Source organism: Globicephala melas, chromosome 12 (assembly GCF_963455315.2).
Source record: "Globicephala melas chromosome 12, mGloMel1.2, whole genome shotgun sequence".
Taxonomy (NCBI): Eukaryota; Metazoa; Chordata; class Mammalia; order Artiodactyla; family Delphinidae; genus Globicephala; species Globicephala melas.
The window spans coordinates 14,593,305-14,612,056 of NC_083325.1; the positions used below are offsets into that span (position 1 = coordinate 14,593,305).

An 18,752-nucleotide genomic window follows, 5' to 3' on the forward strand; every position below is an offset into this window, starting at 1 on the left:
AGGACCTTGGGCACACCACCACCTGCTAGGGTTGAAGCCACAGTTAGGCTCCCCTAAATTTCACCCATGGCCGAGGCCTCTTCCTTCAGCTCTGAGTGAGACACAGTAAAGAGAAGAGAATAGTGGGCAGTAAAACCCTGGCCACACCTCAATCCCCAAACCCCACCCTGCCACCCAGTTCTTTTCCTCGAAAGGAGACAGTCCTGGAGAGCCAGCCCTACACTCACTACACGCTCCAGATTTCCCTGCCAGAGCCGATATCGCTGTCTAAGAACTTGGCCCCTCGGGGAACTCTGTCCTCCTGACATGTGACCCCTTTCGCTCACAGTCCAGGGTCCCTGAGGTGCTCAGAGCGGGGAGCTGACTGGTCGTGGGTCAGCCCACCATCAGTGGTAAACTCGGAGGCGGCTCCGGATGCTCTCCAGAAAGGACTTTGCCCCCCAAGCTCAGGCCCTGGACAGATGCTCACAGGCACGATGTCTGAAAGAGGCAATAACATGGCTATGACTCTGGATTCAAACACCTAGATCCCAAAAGAGCTGCCCCTGAGGCCAACTCTACCCTTCCTCAAGGCCCCCGTGGGAGATCCAGACAGACAGGAAAAAGTCCAGCAAGAACAGTTGATGACTTGCAGGGGCTTTGACCCAACCTCAGATGTGGAGCTCAGCAAGGCCTCCTTCCTCTTCAAGGCCGAAGGAAGGAAGCAGGGAGGCCAAAGTGTTCTTTGGAGCTGAGTCCCTCTGGGAATTCCAGGAGAGCTCTGAGGCTCCTCCCCGACCCTCCGCCGCCCCACTCCCCAGGGGCACACTCACTCAACAGTTTGCACGTGATTACCGGCGTTTATCGGACCGATGCTGCCCATCTAAGGACCTCAGTTAGAGGACCCCGGACCCATAATGAAACTGGATGACCACTGCCTTGCCCCTTTCCCTCAGGCCTCACAGGGGACGAATAAGAGAATGGGAAGAGGCCGCCCTGGGATCCCACCCTTGCCTCAGACCATCTTATCCATATATCCTTTGAAAATAAATAATCATTAAAAATGACCAGGATAGACATTCCCCTTGGACTCATCAGAACATCTTTCACACTCTAATGCTCTTGATGGCCCCAATGAATGCAATTTAATTCGACATAGCACAGTGAAGGGGCTATTTGAGTCAGAAAGAGAAATCCAGCAGGATCGTTCATAGAAGCAGTGTCGTCAGGAAAACACATACACAACTAGTCACCATTGGGGCCAGTGTTGTTAGAGTTTGGGGAGAACAGGGGAGGCATGATTCTCTCTGGATAGAGGAGAAAAGTTAGGCAGCAAGCATATATAGAAGAAGAGTATGTGGGTCGGGCCTTTGGGCCTCCCCTGGGAAGGCCTCCTGATCAAAGCAGAGAGGTGAAATGCCGGTGTGTCTGAGAAAAGGCAAGTACTCTGGGAGGCCAGATGCAGGACACACGTGAGTGTTGGGTTAGGGGAAGGAAGGAATGAGCCAGCTGTGATCCAGGTAAATCTGGGGCCCAGCAACAAATGGAGCAGGACAGGGAAGGGGGTGTAAGAGAGAGATTACTAAGGGGACTTGCAATACAGTAAGTCCCCTACGTACGAACGAGTTCCATTCCAAGAGCACGGTGATTAAGTCCAATTTGTTCGTAAGTCCAACAAAGTTAGCCTAGGTACCCAGCTAACACAATCGGGCTATGTAGTACTGTACTGTAGTAGGTTTATAATACTTTTCACACAAATAATACATAAAAAACAAACAATAAAGAAAACATTTTTAATCTTACAGTACCTTGAAAAGTGCAATAGTACAGTACAACAGCTGGCATACATACAGGGCTGGCATCGAGTGAACAGGTAAGAAGAGTTACTGACCGGAGGAGGGAGAGGAGGTGGGAGATGGTAGAGCTGAAAGATCGTCAGCAACAGGAGACGGAGGGCGAGCTGCAATTCCACTCACGCCTGAAGTGGATGGCACAGGTTCTGGTTCCTTGCTGGAACCAGCTGCACATTCGTATCTTTGAAAATTCGCAACTTGGAAGTTCATATGTAGGGGACTTACTGTATTGAACACTCGGGCACTGTTATCAGAACTGACCAGTTTCTCCCCTGAGAAGTAACATTTACGGTGAGAAGTGCATTGAATTAGGGAGACCATTCGTAGCTCTGGCACTCACAGCTGGGGGACCTTGGATGAGTGTGTTCCCTCCTGGGTATCAGCTAGCACCTGTACAGGTGGAAGGAAGGGATGCCTACCATTGGTGATGTTTGACATCGCATTCCTCCTAGCAGGAAGCAGATGGCCCCATGAAAGGGAGGAGTTGAGGAGGGTTCAGGGAAAGGATTGTTGACAAAGGGATGGGCACGATTAAGGGTGCCAAAAGGAGATGGTAAATGCCAGGGACTTGCAACACCTGGAAGCCATGACCACTCTTCGACCTGAAGGGATGTGTTGAGAAGCTAGAAGCTGGTGTATTGAATTAAGAATATGCCGATTATGGGGCTTCCCTGGTGGCGCAGTGGCTAAGAATCCGCCTGTCAATGCAGGGGGCATGGGTTCGAGCCCTGGTCCAGGAAGATGCCACATGCCGAGGAGCAACTAAGCCCGTGCGCCACAACTACTGAGCCTGCGCTCTAGGGTCCGCGAGCCACAACTACTGAGCCCGCGTGCCACAACTACTGAGCCCACATGCCGCATCTACTGAAGCCCCCCCTGCACTCTAGAGCCCGTGCTCCGCAACAAGAGAAGCCACCACAGTAAGAAGCCCACGCACCGCAACAAAGAGTAGCCCCAGCTCGCCGCAACTAGAGAAAAGCCCGCACGCAGCAATGAAGACCCAATGTAGCCAAAAATAATAAATAAATAAAAATAAATAAATTTTTAAAAAAAGAACATGCCAATTATGACCTGCTGAATGAGGAGACGGAGCCACTCCTCGGGGGGGCATGGCCCAGAGCTCCCACAGCATCTAAGCTCCCACTTCAAGGAAGTGAAACCCGTCAGCTTGATTGAAGGCACAGCTCTAATACACCCACACAAAGGAAATAGAGTCATAAGATTTATTATTCACAAGATTCTAGAAGCTGGGGGAAGGGCAGTCCTACATCCCAGGTCATGAGTGAGCAGGACAGAGAGAGCAGGGTAGCAAGCCGGGGTGGAGGTCACTAGGCTTTCCGGGGCTTAACTCTAAACGGTTATTCGAAAGCTGCCTCTGGGAATTCCCTGGCGATACAGTGATTAGGACCTCCTACCTCCACCACTGTGGGTCTGGGTTCGACCCCTGGTCGGGGAACTAAGATCCCACAAGCCATGCTGCATGGACAAAAAACAAAAACAAGAAACAAAACTGCCTCACAAGGCGGGAACTTAGGGCGGGTAACCTAAACTCAAGTCCATATCTAAAATGTCCACACTCTGGGTGTGAGCAGGGTTATCATACTGTAAAATGCCTAGGCAGTAACTCAGAAAAAAAAAGTTGTTTTTCTCATCACAAGGGGCAAGAAGATGAAACTATTAGCTGTGAGAGAGCGTCTGCCTGACCAGATCTGTGGCCTTTGATAGAGAATGTGGCCACTGCCGACTGGGGAAGGGCAGGGCAGAGGCCAGGGGCATGAATACCCTGACCTCTAGCTACCCTCCAACGCCTCGCAGCTGAACACAGCAAAAGTCAGAAGACAAGGGAGCTGCTTGAGTCGGTCTGCAGGGGTCAGCTTCCCAGACAGAGGAAGGTGGGGTTGGACCAAAATGAGACACGGAGAATATATCACACAGGAAGCAGGCTGACAAATTTATTTAAATAGTTATGTGTTTATTTTTTTAAAATATCTGTCTCATGTTCGAAGAGGAGGTTATTTGAAACTGTAGTCTTTCTTTTTAAGCTTTTTAAAAAATATATATTTATTTTTTTGGCTGCGTTGGGTCTTAGTTGCGGCACGCAGGATCTTTCATTGAGGCACGCGGGCTCTTTGTTGCAGGACGCGGGCTTCTCTCTAGTTGTGGCACGCGGGCTTCTCTCTCTCTAGTTGTGACATGTGGGCTTAGTTGCCCTGTGGCATGTGGGATCTTAGTTCCCCTACCAGGGATCAAACCGGCGTCCCCTGCATTGCAAGACAGATTCTTAACCACTGGACCACGAGGAAAGTCCCCATGTGTTTATTTTAATGTGTAATAGAAAGAACATAGCTAGCACATCAAAGCTATCTGTTCAAAGCAGCCGTCATTGCTTAAGGTAAGGCTGAAGCAGATCTTTAAATGATAAAAAGTTAGACAGTGGAAAGAAAAATATTAAGTGATGGTAAGGTGGTACAAAAATATGGCAAAAATCACAGCTATGGCATTTGTACAGTTGAAGTTTGGGAAATTCTGGGCTGGATGATATATAAGATTTCTTCCATCTCTGACTCTCATTGAGTTTCTAAGCGTCTCCACATAGCTGTACTGAGTACAAGAACTATCTCAGATCATCTAGGTTCGGTAAAATGTTAGATCACGAGTGACAGGGTGGGATGATAGCGGGACTCCTAGTGACGTCACTACTCTCTTAAGATTGTTCTTCCTCTTCTTGAAGGTTAAAACAAGGCACAAGGCCACAAAAACTCATGAATAAGACCATTTACAGCATCACTATTTGTTATAATCTCAAATTTGAAACAACCCAAATGTCAATCAAAGGGATAAAAAAATTGTCATATATCCACACTAGGCAGCAATGAAAATGAACAAATTTAAGCTGCATTCGGCAACACAGATGAAACTCACCAACCCAACATTGAATGAAAGGAACCAGACACAGAGTCCATACAGTGGGATTTCTTTTGTATAAAGTTCAAAAACAGGCTAGGGCTTCCCTGGTGGCGCAGTGGTTGAGAGTCCGCCTGCCGATGCGGGGAACATGGGTTCGTGCCGCGGTCCGGGAAGATCCCACGTGCCACGGAGTGGCTGGGCCCGTAAGCCACGGCTGCTGAGCCTGCGCATCCGGAGCCTGTGCTCCGCAACGAGAGAGGCCATAACAGTGAGAGGCCCGTGTACTGCAAAAAAAAAAAAAAAAAAAAGGCTAAAATCTATGAGGTAGAAATCAGAAGAGTGGCTACCATTGCAGAGGAGAGGATGGAGATGGTGACCAGAAAGGAGTTGTGAGGCAAGCTTTGGGAATGTAGGCTACGTTCTCTTTCTTGACATGGTATCTTCACTGAGTCAGAATTCACTGAGCTGTACAGTTGTGATTTTTGAACTTCTTGGTTGGTATCCTATACTTCAGTAAAAATTTTAATTTTAAGTGTATAGAAAATAGAAAAGCTGTGATTATTCCCTTGTTGATCCTAGTAAAATGGCCACAAAGGATGAATTGTCCCTCTGGGATAAGCAGAAGTGACATGTCCCTGATGGTCGAAGGAAATTTATGGGAATTGTCTTAGGCTTGGGTCTAAAAAGCATGTCTCTAGAGGTGATTTCCTTCTTACAGGGATCTGAGAGAACTACCAACCTAGGACCGCTTTAAAAGGTTTTTTGTTCTGAAGGTGATGTGAACTCCAGCCCCAAACCTGTATGAGTGCAGGCTTTTGGTTGAGAATTCTCAGGGGAAAATTTCCTCTTTATTTTGGTTCCACTCTGAACTAAAATTAGGTGGCTTAAGGCAAGTAATTACCTGTAGTGAGTATTCCACTGTTTCCCTTGGGGAGTGAAATCTGACTACACCCATTGAAACTTCTACCCTTTGAGGTTCTGGGCTACCCATAAGGGTCACCATTCTAATCTCACATTCTGCTTCAGCCTAGGTTTTGTCTCCCATCTCCAATCTACTTGACAAGAATTAACAGATGGCTCTAAGGCAAACTCTGGTTCCCACTCACCTCTCTATAGTCACATTTTTCCATTGTTTCTGCCTCAGAGTGGCAGCTCAGCCTTCCTGTAAAAACATGCCTTTGATAGTATCCTCAGCATCTTAAGGATTTTTTAAAATAAATTTGTTTATTTAATTTATTTATTTTTGGCTGCATTGGGTCTTCATTGCTGCACTTGGGCTTTCTCTAGTTGCAGTGAACGAGGGCTACTCTTCGTTGCGGTGCGTGGGCTTCTCATTGCGGTGGCTTCTCTTGTTGCGGAGCACGGGCTCTAGGTGAGCAGGCTTTAGTAGTTGTGGCACATGGGCTCAGTAGTTGTGGCTCGCGGGCTCTAGAGCGCAAGCTCGGCAGTTGTGGCGCACGGGCTTAGTTGCTCCGTGGCATGTGGGATCTTCTCGGACCAGCGCTTGAACCTGTGTCCCTGCATTGGCAGGCAGATTCTTAACCACTGCACCACCAGGGAAGCCCCCAGCATCTTAAGGAGTTTTGACTTGGCAGATATCTCCAGAATTTGGCCTGCCATGTGGCTGGAAACATGGCATTCACTTTTCTATATTCATTCTCCAACGGTCTCTCGGAATCCTTTGCTAATCCTATTTCCTCTTCTTGGATTGATCTTCCTCATCTTCTCCATTTGCTAAATCTCCATTTGCTAACTCCTGCCTACTGTGGTAGGCAGAATTCTAAGATGGCCCCCCATATCCCAAGCCTCTCATGTACACACACTTTCTCCTGGTTATTCAATCAAACACTAATCTAGGTGTTGCTGTGAAGGGATTTTCCAAATGTAATTATTTCCCAAATCAGTTAATCTATTTTTTTAAAAATATATTCATTTATTTATTTGGCTATGCCGGGTCTTAGTTGCAACACTTGGGATCTTCATTGCCGCATGTGGGATCTTCTTTGAGGCATGCGGGATCTAGTTCCCTGACCAGGGATCGAACCCAGGCCCCCTGCATTGGGAGCACAGAGTCTTAACCGCTGGACCACCAGGGAAGCCCGCCAAATCAGCTGATCTTAAAATAAGAAGATTTTTCTGGGTGGGCCTGACTTAATTACATGAGATTTTTTTTAAGCAGAGAGTTTATCTGACTAGTAGCAGAAGAGCTAGTCATGGAGCTGTGCTCTGGCTGGCCTGGCAGAAAGCAAACATCCATGTTGTGAACTTCCTATGGGGTCACAAAGCAAGGAGCTGTGGGCGGCCCCTAGGAGCTGAGGGTGGTCCTTTGTCCACCGCTAGCAAAAACCGTGAGGACCGCAACCCCGGAACTGCAAGGAAACAGCCAAAAACCAGTGAACTTGACTGAGGACCCAGAGTCCACGTGAGGACTGCAGTCAAGGCCAACACCTTGATTTCAGTCACGTGAGATCCTGAGCAGAGAATCCAGTCACACTGTACCTGAACTTGAAGTGTGAGATAATAAATTGGTGTTGTTTTAATCCGCTAAATTTGCAATGATTTATGCAGCAACCGAAAGTGAACACAGCCCCAAATGAATGTACCTGCCAGTCTACCTACCCTACCTTTTGATGCCAAATTCAAGATTCACCCCTCCAAGAGATGTCCTTGAGCTCTGAGGCAGACCCAGCCATGTCCTCTTGATGCTCCCTTGTGCTTCGTTCATTATCTCTCCCTTATATCTCGTGGCGTGGCTGGTTTTGTTTGCTCATTTGTTTTTCAAGTGTCTTTCTCTTTAGTTAGACCATTTGGTCCTGAAGGTCCTGAAGGGCAAGGACCATGTCTTAGGTGGGCTCTGGAGTCTGATAGCCTGGGTTCACATCCTGACATTGCTACTTCTTAGCCATGTGATCTTGTGCAGGTTACTTCCTTTCCCTGTTTCCCCAGGCCTCAACTTCCTTAGATAAGACATCCCTCACCTCAAAGGGGAGTCGTGAAGATAAAACACAGCCCTGACCGACACCTTGATTAGCATAATACCATATACTACTAATAATTACGGCACATAATAGGCACTCGGCAAATGTTTGTGCAATGAACATAGGGGTGGAGGATGGACGGAACGAGGGCCTGCTTGAATCTCTGTGTGTGAAGACATGTCCCACAGCTTCCAAAAGGATTCAGTCTGGGCAGAATTGTTTCCTCAATAAGCCGTCCTCTGCCCACAGACAGCCTCTCCTGATGCTTTCGTAACGTCTCTTTCCCTCCCTTGTGTTTTACTTCTGCTTCTCCCTTGATTGTTCACGGGAAACATTCCTAGTAAAACCTCAAGGGACCAGCTTTCCTTGTGCTTCGGGGCAGCAGAGAGAGTCTGTGCTGTTTTGGCTGCAGCCGCGCTCCAGCCCCTTGGGGCCGAGGGAGGCACGGCACCTCCGGAGGACTCAGATGGGGGTCGAACAGAAGGTGAAGCACACCAGGGGGAAAAGACAAAGACAGTGCCTGGGGCAGAACCCCCATGAGGTGGTGGTGGAGGGCGAGGGATTCCTGAATCCTCACCTCACCCTCATCCTCAGTCTTGGCTGCTACAACTTCCTTCCCTTCTTTCCTTCTGGCCGCTTACAAAGGAGTCGTATCGGCATCACCACTAACAGCTTCAAGGATGCCAGGCCCTGGGGAAGGCACAGCTTCTGTCCTGGTGTCAGATGAGAGCCATTTGGCAGGTGAAAAGAAACAGGCCATCTGGCGAGGCCTCTGAGACCTCGGTAATTTGAACCAATGACTCCTCGCATTTTTATTTATTGTAAAAAACATTTAGCAACCTGGAAGGACATTCCTTAAAAAGGAAAAAAAGATTATTCATGATCTCACCACCCTAATGCCACAACTGGTTTCTTTTTCCAAGTTATCTTCCAGTTTTTGGCCACATGATAGAGAGAAATTTGCATACAATCTGTATCCTCTTTTTGTTGTTGTTGTTTTCACTTAAGTTCTGTCTTAAGCCTTTTCCAGTGTTGGAATAATCTTCACATTTGTCTCTCTCTCTTTCTCTCTCTCACTCTCTCTCTCTCTCTCTCTGTTTTTTAACTGCAAATATTCCAGCCAATTTGATTGAGGCATAATTAATGATTCCTTAACCCTTCGGGATGTTGTTCATTCCCCTGAATCTTTGAAATTGACTCCTGGCAAAGCTGGAAATGAAAGGAAGTTTGTTTCCTAGGCCCATCTGCATGCCTTACAGATCTTACATCCCTGCTAGCAATTTTAGCCCAAGAGTTCTCTCGCCGTGGGAGCAATCTGCTCTCCAATCCCAACCTGCAAAGCCTTGCCCCCATTCGATGGGCTATTAAAAAAATAAGAATATAGTTCTATTTTTTTCTCAACATAAAAGTGATACATGCTCATGTTATCCAATCTGAAAATACATAAAAGCAAAAGAAAATAAAAATCTGCTATAATCTTCCTATTCAAGATCAGATGCCACTGTTCCTTGTTCCTCTCAAAAATGTTGGCACTTTTGACGTCACTCATCTGTGCTAGGTTCCTTTCCTCCCAGATCCTACTCTGCCTTCCAAGTTCACTTTAGAAGCTAATTTGTGTTGCAGTGATGAGGACTGGATGAGTAAACCCTAGAAAGTATATTATCCTGAGGTCTCAGGCACCTGTTGAGGAAAAAAAGAAATACACACAAACAGGTACATAATGCATCAACTGCGGCACCTGAGGTTGGCTAGTTTAACCACAGTGGAATTCGTTGGCTCATAAAACTGGAATGTGTAGAAGTAGGATGGGCTGCAGGTCTGGTTTGATCAAGTGGCTCAAAATGTCAAAAAGGAAATGGTTTCTTTCTAACCTCTCTCTCTGCTTTCTCCACAACATTATTTTCTTCTTAAGGTAAGTTCTTCTTACTTGGCTGCCTTTTCAGCAATTTCTAAGACTACGTATTGCCTGGCTCCTGTCTTGCAGGATATGAGAGCATCTCTTTCTCACCACTTGATAAATTCCTGGGATCTCCTCTGATTGGATCAGTCTTGTTCCTATGGCCACCCATAAACCAATCCTAGTGGCAAGGAGGATGAGACAACTATGGGTGGTTGAAACCAGTAGGTCTTAAACTATAGTCTCAGAACCCCTTTACACTCACAGAAATTAACGAGGCAACCAAAGAATCTTTTTAATGGAGATTTTATCTATTGATACTTGCCAAATTAGAAATTAAATTCATCGACACCGAAGAAATACAAAAGATCATAAGAGATTACAATGAACGATTTTATGCCAATAAAAAGGACAACCTAGAAGGAATAGACAAACTCCTAGAAATGTACAATCTCCCAAGGCCAAACCAGGAAGAAATAGAAAATATGAACAGACCAATTTCCAGCAATGAAATTGAATCAGTAATCAAAAAATTCCCAACAAACAAAAGTCTAGGACCAGACAGATTCATGCGTAAATTCTACCAAACATTTAGAGAAGAGTTAACACCTATCCTTCTCAAACTATTCCAAAAAATTGCAGAGGAAGGAATACTTCTGAACTCTTTCTGTGAGGCCAGCATCACCCTGATACTAAAACCAGAAAGATACCACACAAAAAAGAAAATTACAAGCCAATATCACTGATGGGCATAGATGCAAAAATCCTCAACAAGATGTTAGCAAACTAAACTCAACAATACATTAAAAGTATCATACATTATGATCAGGTGGGATTTATCCCAAAGGTGCAAGGATAGTTCAATATCCACAAATCAATCAGTGTGATTCACCACATTAACAAATTGAAGAATAAAAATCATTCGATCACCTCAATACAGGCAGAATAAACTTTTGATGAAATTCAACATCTATTTTTGATAAAAACTGTCAACAAAGTGGGTATAGAGGGACCATACCTGAACATAATAAAGACCATATATGACAAGCCCACATCTACTATTATACTAAATGGTGAAAGCTGAAAACATTTCCTCTAAGATCAGGAACAAGACAAGGATGCCTACTTTTGCCACTTTTATTGAACATAGTATTGGAAGTCCTAGCCACAGCAATCAGACAAGAAAAAGAAATAAATGGAATCCAAATTGGAAAGGAAGAAGTAAAACTGTCACTGTTTGCAGATGACATGATACTATACACAGAATATCCTAAAGATCCCACCAAACAACTACCAGAACTCATCAATGAATTTGGTAAAATTTCAGGATAAAAAATTAATACAGAGATCATTTCTATACACTAAGAGTGAACTATCGGAAAGAGAAATTAAGAAAATAATCTCATTTACAATCACATCAAAAAAAATAAAATACCTGGGAATAAATCTAACTAAGGAGGTGAATGACCTCTACTTAGAAACCTATAAGATTCTGATGAAACTGAAGATGACCCAAACAAATGGAAAGATATACACATAGATTAGAAGAACTAATATTGTTAAACTTACCAAGCTACCCAGTGCAATCTACAGATTCAACATAATCACTATCAAAATACCAATGGCATTTTTCACAAAACTAGAACAAATAATTCTAAACTTTGTTTGGAAACACAAAAGACCCCAAGTAACCAAAACAGTCTTGGAAAAGAAAAACAAAGCTGCAGGTATTATGCTCCCTGATTTCAAACTATATTACAAAACTTCAGTAAGCAAAACAGTATTGTACTAGCACAAAAACAGACACAGAGATCAATGGAACAGAATAGAAAGCCCAGAAATGAACTCACACTTATATGGGCAATTAATCTCCGACAAAGTAGGCAAGAATATATAATGGGGGAAAGAACATCTTCAATAAATGGTGTTGGGAAAACTGGACAGCTACACGCAAAAGGACCAAACTGGACTACTCTCACACACCATGCACAAAAATAAATTCAAAATGGATTAAAGACTTAAATGTAAGACCTGAAAGGTCGAAGAGTATAGGCAGTATACTCTTTGACCTCAGTCTTTGTAATTTTGCGGGGGGATATTTCTCCTCAGGCAAAGGAAACAAAAGCAAAAATAAAAAAAATGGGACTACATCAAACTAAAAAGCTTTTGCATAGCAAAGGAAACTACCAACAAAACGAATAGGTCACCTACTGAATGGGAGAAGATATTTGCAGGCGATATATCCAATAAGGGGTCAATACCCAAAATATACAAAGAATTCATACAACTCAACATCAAGAAAACAAACAACAGATTAAAAAATGGACAGAGGATCTAAATAGACATTTTTCCAAAGAAGAAACACAAATGGCCAATAGGCACATGAAAAGATGCTCAACATTACTAATCATCAGGGAAATGCAAATTAAAACCACAAAGAGATACCATCACACCTGCCAGAATGGCTATCATCAAAAAGACAACAAATAACAAATTTTGGCGGAGATGTGGAGAAAAGGAAACCCTTGTGCACTGTTGCAGCCACTATGGAAAGCAGTATGGAGAACCCTCCAAAAATTGAAAATGGGACTACCATATGATCTAGCAATTCCACTCCTGGATATTTATCTGAAGAAAATGAAAATATTAACTCAAAAAGATATATGCACCCCCATGTTCACTGCAGCATTATTTACAATAGTCAAGATATGGAAGCAACTTAAGCGCCCATCAATAGATGAATGGGTAAAGAAGATGTGAGATACACACACACACACACACACACACACACACACACACACACTGGAATATTACTCAGCCATAAAAAAAAGAATGAAATCTTGCCATTTGTGGTAACATATATGGACCTAAAGGGTATTATGCTAAGTGAAATAATTCAGACAGAAAAAGACATAGACTGTATTTCACCTATATGTGGTATCTAAAAAACAAATGAACAAACATAACAAAGCAGAAATGGAGTTATAGATACAGAGAACAAACAGGTTTTTGCCAGAGGGGAGAAAGGTGAAGGGAGGAAAGAAATAGGTGAGGGTGATTAAGAGATACAAACCTCCAGTTGCAAAATAAATGAGTAACGAGTATGAAATGTACAGTGTGGGGAATATAGTCAATAATTATTTAATATCTTTATATGGTGACAGATTGTAACTGGACTTATCATGGTGATCATTTTGAAATGTATAGAAATATTGAACCACTATACTATATAACAGGAACTAACATAGTGTTGTAGGTTGATTATACTTTAAAAACAAGCAAACAATAAACAAGCAGACTCAGAAAAAGAGATCAGGCTTGTGGTTACCAAACGCAGAGGATGGGGGGGGAGGTGAATTGGATGAGAGCAGTCAAAAAGTACAAACTTCCAGATATACAGTAAATAAGTACTAGGGATGTAATGTACAACATGATAAATATAATCAACACTGTTGTACATTATATATGAACACTGTTAAGAGAGTAAATCTTAAGAGTTCTCACCATGAGGGAATAATTTTTTTCTATTTCTTTAATTTTGTATCTATATGAGATGATGGGTGTTCACTAAACTTATTATGATAATCATTTCATGATGTATGTAAGTCAAAGCATTATGTTGTGCATCTTAAATTCATACAGTGCTGTATGTCAATTATATCTCAATAAAACTGGAAGAAAAAATTAAATTCTTTAAAAATAACATAATTCATAAAAAATAATAAAATTATATGTTAATATGTTGGCAAAAAAGCCTATGTTTTCCAAAACAAAAAGATGGTGAGAAGAATGGCTTTTTTAAAAAACATATTTGCAAGTCTCTTTAAGTCTGGCTTAATAGAATTAAGCTGGATTTTCATATCTGCTTCTGCATTCAATCTGTTGAAAATCGTTTTGGTTAAAGTACGTGAAGAAAACCTGCTTCACATTAACATGTAATTGGAAAAGCGAGGAATATTTTAATGGCCTTTTAGGATAATTGTGGATATTCTTTGATAGTACACCAAAACTCTACAAGAGGTGATTTCTTAAAAGTTTGTTGCATTGTGGAATCTGAAACCTTATCTATGAACTTTTCATACTGTTAAATTAAAATCCATTGGGGAATTCCCTGGCGGTCCAGTGGTTAGGACTCCGCGCTTCCACTGCAGGCGGCAGGCGTTCAATCCCTGGTTGGGGAACTAAGATTCCCATATGCCACGTGGCTCGGCCAGTAAATAAATAAACAAGTCAAATCTGTTTTATATTAAAATATAAATAAAATAAAAGAAAACCTATTGTCTGCCTTGCATTTAAAATGGATCTTTTACCCATACATGATTTTGTAACATCATGCATTAGCCATTTGGAAAACATCGATTCACTGAGTAAATGCAGGTCTTCCAAATATTGGCACACAATACATTATCCAATGTCCAAAAATCACCTTCATTTATATTACCATTGATCACATCAGAAAAGTCCTGAAATACTGACAAGCTGTCAAGCTGATGGTGATACAAGTTTTCCAAAATTCCAAATCCCTTTTGAAATCTGGAATTTTTTCACCATTGGCAACAAGTAGTCAATTGTTGTCCTTGAAGAGACAGGATTGCTTAGTTGATTTTCAGGAAAATGTCTACCAAATACCCAAGTTGAAATAACCATAATTTGTCAGCTGTTTTCTCAAGCAAAAATGGTGTTCCATGAAAAAAACAAAACAAAAACCAACCAGCTAGTTCAGCTTGCAACTCAAACGATTGCATGAGTGCTTCTCCTTACACAACCATCATACTTCAGTTTGCAGCAAAAGTGTTTTATGTGCAGTTTCCATTTTGCCATATAAAATATTTAAAAGGTGTGTACTCAAGAGAGATTGAGATTTTTTTTTTAATTATTTAATTTTTAAATTATTTATTTGGTTGGTGCAAGCAGCTTTTCTCTAGTTGCGTTGAGCAGGGGCTACTCTTCATTGCGGTGCACGGGCTTCTCATTGTGGCGGCTTCTCCTGTTGCAGAGCATGGGCTCTAGGCGCGTGGGCTCAGTAGTTGTGGCTCACAGGCTTAGTTGCTCCACGGCACGTGGGATCTTCCCGGACCAGGGCTCGAACCCATGTCCCCTGCATTGGCAGGCGGATTCTTAACTGCTGCGCTACCAGGAAGGTCCCAGAGATTGAGATTTTAATGAGGTAATCACATTTTTGCTGCTCCATCAAAAACATTCTTAAATGAAACTGCATTTTTTTTTCACCATGAACGTGTGGTGGTGAAAATACTACTACAGTTGCATACCTTTTGCACACCTTTGCTTTTGCACCATCAGTGAGAAAGGTAAATAAAGTCTTAGATTATAATGAAATAATTTTGACTTCAGAGATACTCTGAAAGGTCCTCAGGGATCCGATCCCCACCCCCGCCCCTCCCCAGCCAAGGGTCTGCGGACCATACTTTGAGAACCACCAATCGCAGCCCAGTCATAGAGCTAAGAGTGGGGCAGACTTACCTAAACCGTATGTTGCATCACAGAGGGGGAAGATGGGATGGATGTTGGGGGCAGTGCCTGCTAGAAGAATGACCAAAGTAATGAGCATAAGGAACTAACAAATTACAAAATCATGGGTGCTGTCCCAGATTCACAAATAGCCCCACCATTTTTCTAGTCAGGGTCCAAAGGCTTTTCTGAGACCAGTCACTGACTTGAAGAGATTCTAGTTGAGGCTTTGAGATCCAGTGGCTGATTCTCATCTACCGTTTGGGGATCTCTGTCTTAACCCTGAACAGTAACTAAGCGTGGCAGGGACTCCCCTGGCGGTCCCGTGGTTAAGACTCTGTGCTTCCACTGCATGGGGTGCAGGTTAGATGCTGGCCGGGGAACTAAGATCCTGCATGCCCTGTGGTGTGCCCAAAAGTAACTAAGGGTGACCCTGCGGGCAGTGGAAAGGATGTTTAGGGCACAGCTTGTCTTGCTGCACAAGTGGGTCAGCTTCTCTCTCTACCCTCCAAGCCAGAGTACTGCTGACCCCCGTGCCAGCCATAAAGGGTGTCTGGGCCATGCCTGCCCCAGGGCTGGCTGAAATGCGGAGGTGGATGGATGAGGGTCCTGTCCAGGAGAGGACAGTGGTGGTGATAAGGCCTCATCATGGTTCTGCTAGTGGTGGATTGACTGGAAGGTCAACTGTTCCTGCTCTAAATAAATACTTCCAAACAAGGCCTGGCTTTATGGACAAGCAGTATCTGGGAGAAAAGGGGAAAAGCCGCTGAGGCAAGTAGAGGTAAAGAGTATCTGATAATCAGGCAGGCCTCTGCTGGTCTCCAAGAGAGGAGGGGGAGGTGCTCAGCATCTTCCTTGCAGCTGTCACTGACCCTGGAGACAACAGGGAGCTAGGCTGCTGCTCTGTTGGCCAGCCTTGGCCAATACACTGGACTCAGATCTCCTAGTGACAGCTTTTCCTCCAACATTTTCAAAATGCTCAAGTGTCTTCAAATTAAAATAATCCAGAAACATTTTTACTACAAAATCCCTCTGAAAGGTGTGAAGGCAGAGTCCTTCCAACCCTTCATCTCCGAGATTTCCCTTCTGATTTTGTTACCCAGATACCACAATTTTTTTTTCCCCCCAGCACCCCTGCCCCCACCCAGGGAAGAACACAGCTCCAAAGAGAGTCTGGAGCTATACAAACCGTGTGCAAGCTGTTGAACAAAAAGAGTGACAGGACTCTCGGTGCACGCAAATATATTTTGCTCCTTGTCTAGGATCTTCTTTTTCAAACGGGAACTGGAACCGGTATCACAGGCACACGACTGCGATGCTCTGTGCTCACCAACCCGAAAGGAAATTATGAGAGCAGATCAACTTCACTGACTTTACTGAAGAGTCAACAAGTCCTACGGCACAGCAATGTACCAGGCGCATTATACACACCTGCCTGTGTTAAAGAAATAACATATCCGTGCTTTCAAGTCCTCTTAATTCCTGAATTTGGGGATTCACTAATATTCACACTTTTAAAAATTGTATGACACTTCCGCTCCAGAATCGAGGGGGACTCCGGAGTTATGGAAATGGGAGCTCCAAGCACAGGTTCTGATCCTGGCTCTGCCACTAAATGCCCTAATGATTTAGGGTGACTCACTTCTGCTCTCTGGGTCTTAATTACCCATCTGTGAAACTAGTGCTCCCTCGATTTTTTCTGATACGTGGAACAACAGAAAGCTGTTCGGCAAATGCCCAGACACACTCAGGCTGCTCTCATTGTGTCGAGGGCTCCAGGAACTCCAAACCAGTATTGCCTGCGGGTCCGTCCTAGAGAATAAAGCACGTGACTACATAAAGCCCCTTCATTCAGCGGCTCCGCATCTACGAGTCCTCTGTGCAGTAAAAGCCTATAACCAGCCTATAAACACCTTTTGTTCCTTCGCCATCTAACCGCACGCAGAGATCCAGAGAGCGGTGGGTGCCCGGGACCCTCACCCGGGCCAGCACACAGCCAAGCGCGTTTCCAGCTACGGGCGTCTGGCTGGGGGTGGCCAGTTCCCCTAAGCCCGCAGGGTGGAGGATTGAGCATCGGTGGAGCAGGGCAGCCTCTGGGGCCCTCGCGCGCTCCGATTGGTTCTCGTGTCCTCGTGACTCCAGGCCCCGCCCCACGCCCCTCCTCCGCATCTGAGCTGGGGAGCGGACGGTCCGGGACTGAATGGGCGCTAGCGCGGCGCAGGGGGCGGGCCGGGGCGCCGGGCCCAGGACTGGTGGCAGGCTGGCGCCCGCTCCCTAATATGCGGACGAAGGCGGAGGGCGGCGCGGAGCGGCGTCCCCTACAGCCGCGGACCAAGGCGGCGGCGGCGGCGGCACCTGCCGGTCGAGGTACGTGGCGCAGCCCCCTCCTCTGCGTAGCGGGGCCCGCGGGCAGGGGGCGGCGGCTCAGATCCGTCCCTGCCCCCGCGTGGCTGGGCCCGGAGACTCCGCCCAAACCCCCGCGGGCAGCGCCCAGGGTACTGTTCCCCAAAACGCGCCTGGCGGGGGCGCAGGCTGGGAGTCGTGGCCTCGCGCGGAGTGGACCGGCGGGAGGCGCCGCGGCCCGCGCAAGTGTGGACGCGGTGGAGGCGGAGGGGTGAACGACCGGGACGTGGGGTCCAGGCGCGGTGTCCCTTTCTCCTCAGTCTTTCACATCGACTTGGGGTTTAATTCATTGCTGGAAGCTTCCGAGCCCAGGAGAGCAGAGTTGACTCATTTCCCCGGGACGGAATTGGGGGACCCTATGACTAGCAGCTCCGGAAACTGACCTTTGCATCCATCGGGAAAGCGTGCGGTGTCTGCAGGTAGAAATTCGCCAGTGATCTTCCCTGCTTCCTCAATGCGGCCAGCCCTGCGTAAGAGACACGTTTTGGTGACCTTTGGTTTCTCCTGAATTGTAAGCAGTGGCATTCATATGAGCCTTTAGTGTGTAAGTAATGCAAGATTTTCGGGGAGCATCTTCGAATAGGAAGAGGCGAGGGGTCCTGCCCAACCCCACATCAGGTGGGTGACCTTGGCGGACACTGATCCCCCTGTAGGACTCCATCTCCTGATCTGTACTGGGAGGTTTGACCTGCTGATGGCCAAGGCCCCTTTCAGGCCCCTGGTTCTGTGGTTCTGACTGCAAAATGTGTTGACCGATGAAGAGGATCCTGCAGAATCATTAGCTGACTTGAAAGACAAATTTATGTCCTCATGTCTTAATTCATGTTTACGACGTTGCTTCATTAGGTATTGTTCATTTAAAAGGGAAAATGGTTTTACCTGCTACCCTTCATCTGGCACCCTCGGGTTGCCTGCTCATTAGGCCACGCACCATGCTGGGTGCTGGGATTACAAAGAGAAAGGAGACGCATCTCCTGCCCTCTGGTGTTAAGCGGAGCCCTTCTCTTGGTAATCCTCTTCCACAGAAGAGTTGCGCTATCCTGAACCTGGAAGAGGAATCCTGTCTGTTGAGTGAAGGGGCACAAACTCAAAACTGTCAGGATGGGTTGTGGTTTCACTCACATAATCCTGAAAGCTTGATGGTTTAGAAGAATGTCTTAAATTTCTAGTCGTAGAGCAGGGGATCACCTAAATTCCAGTCAGTGCTGGGACAAGGAGAGACTAATGTGAACTGGCAGAGCCCTGTGACTGGAATGTCGTTAGCCT

At 45.3% G+C, this 18,752-nt stretch overlaps 1 protein-coding gene and 1 long non-coding RNA gene across 6 annotated transcripts in view; one reads left to right on the top strand and one right to left on the bottom strand.

The window, feature by feature from the left end:
* Positions 1-14,523: 14,523 nt before the first annotated feature.
* LOC132598257 (uncharacterized) lies at positions 14,524-17,090 on the bottom strand. The gene is made up of 3 exons (XR_009566284.1): positions 16,273-17,090; positions 15,096-15,152; positions 14,524-14,739 (listed from the first exon to the last, which is right to left on the bottom strand). It is a non-coding gene; the product is annotated as an uncharacterized lncRNA (long non-coding RNA).
* A 147-nt stretch (positions 17,091-17,237) lies between these two features.
* The window catches only part of ST3GAL5 (ST3 beta-galactoside alpha-2,3-sialyltransferase 5), a 52,497-nt gene continuing 50,982 nt past the window's right edge, over positions 17,238-18,752 (top strand). The window contains exons 1-2 of one of the 5 annotated variants that reach the window (XM_060309360.2): positions 17,307-17,450; positions 17,747-18,030. Coding sequence is in view for 2 of the 5 variants with exons in the window: in XM_030837477.3 (XP_030693337.1) it covers positions 17,363-17,450 (88 nt within the window). In the remaining 3 variants the exon portion in view is untranslated. Of the gene's footprint in view, positions 17,451-17,746; positions 18,031-18,085; positions 18,105-18,752 lie in introns of those variants that run through there. The other 4 variants (XM_060309359.2, XM_060309361.2, XM_030837477.3 and 1 more) reach the window with 4 other exon arrangements.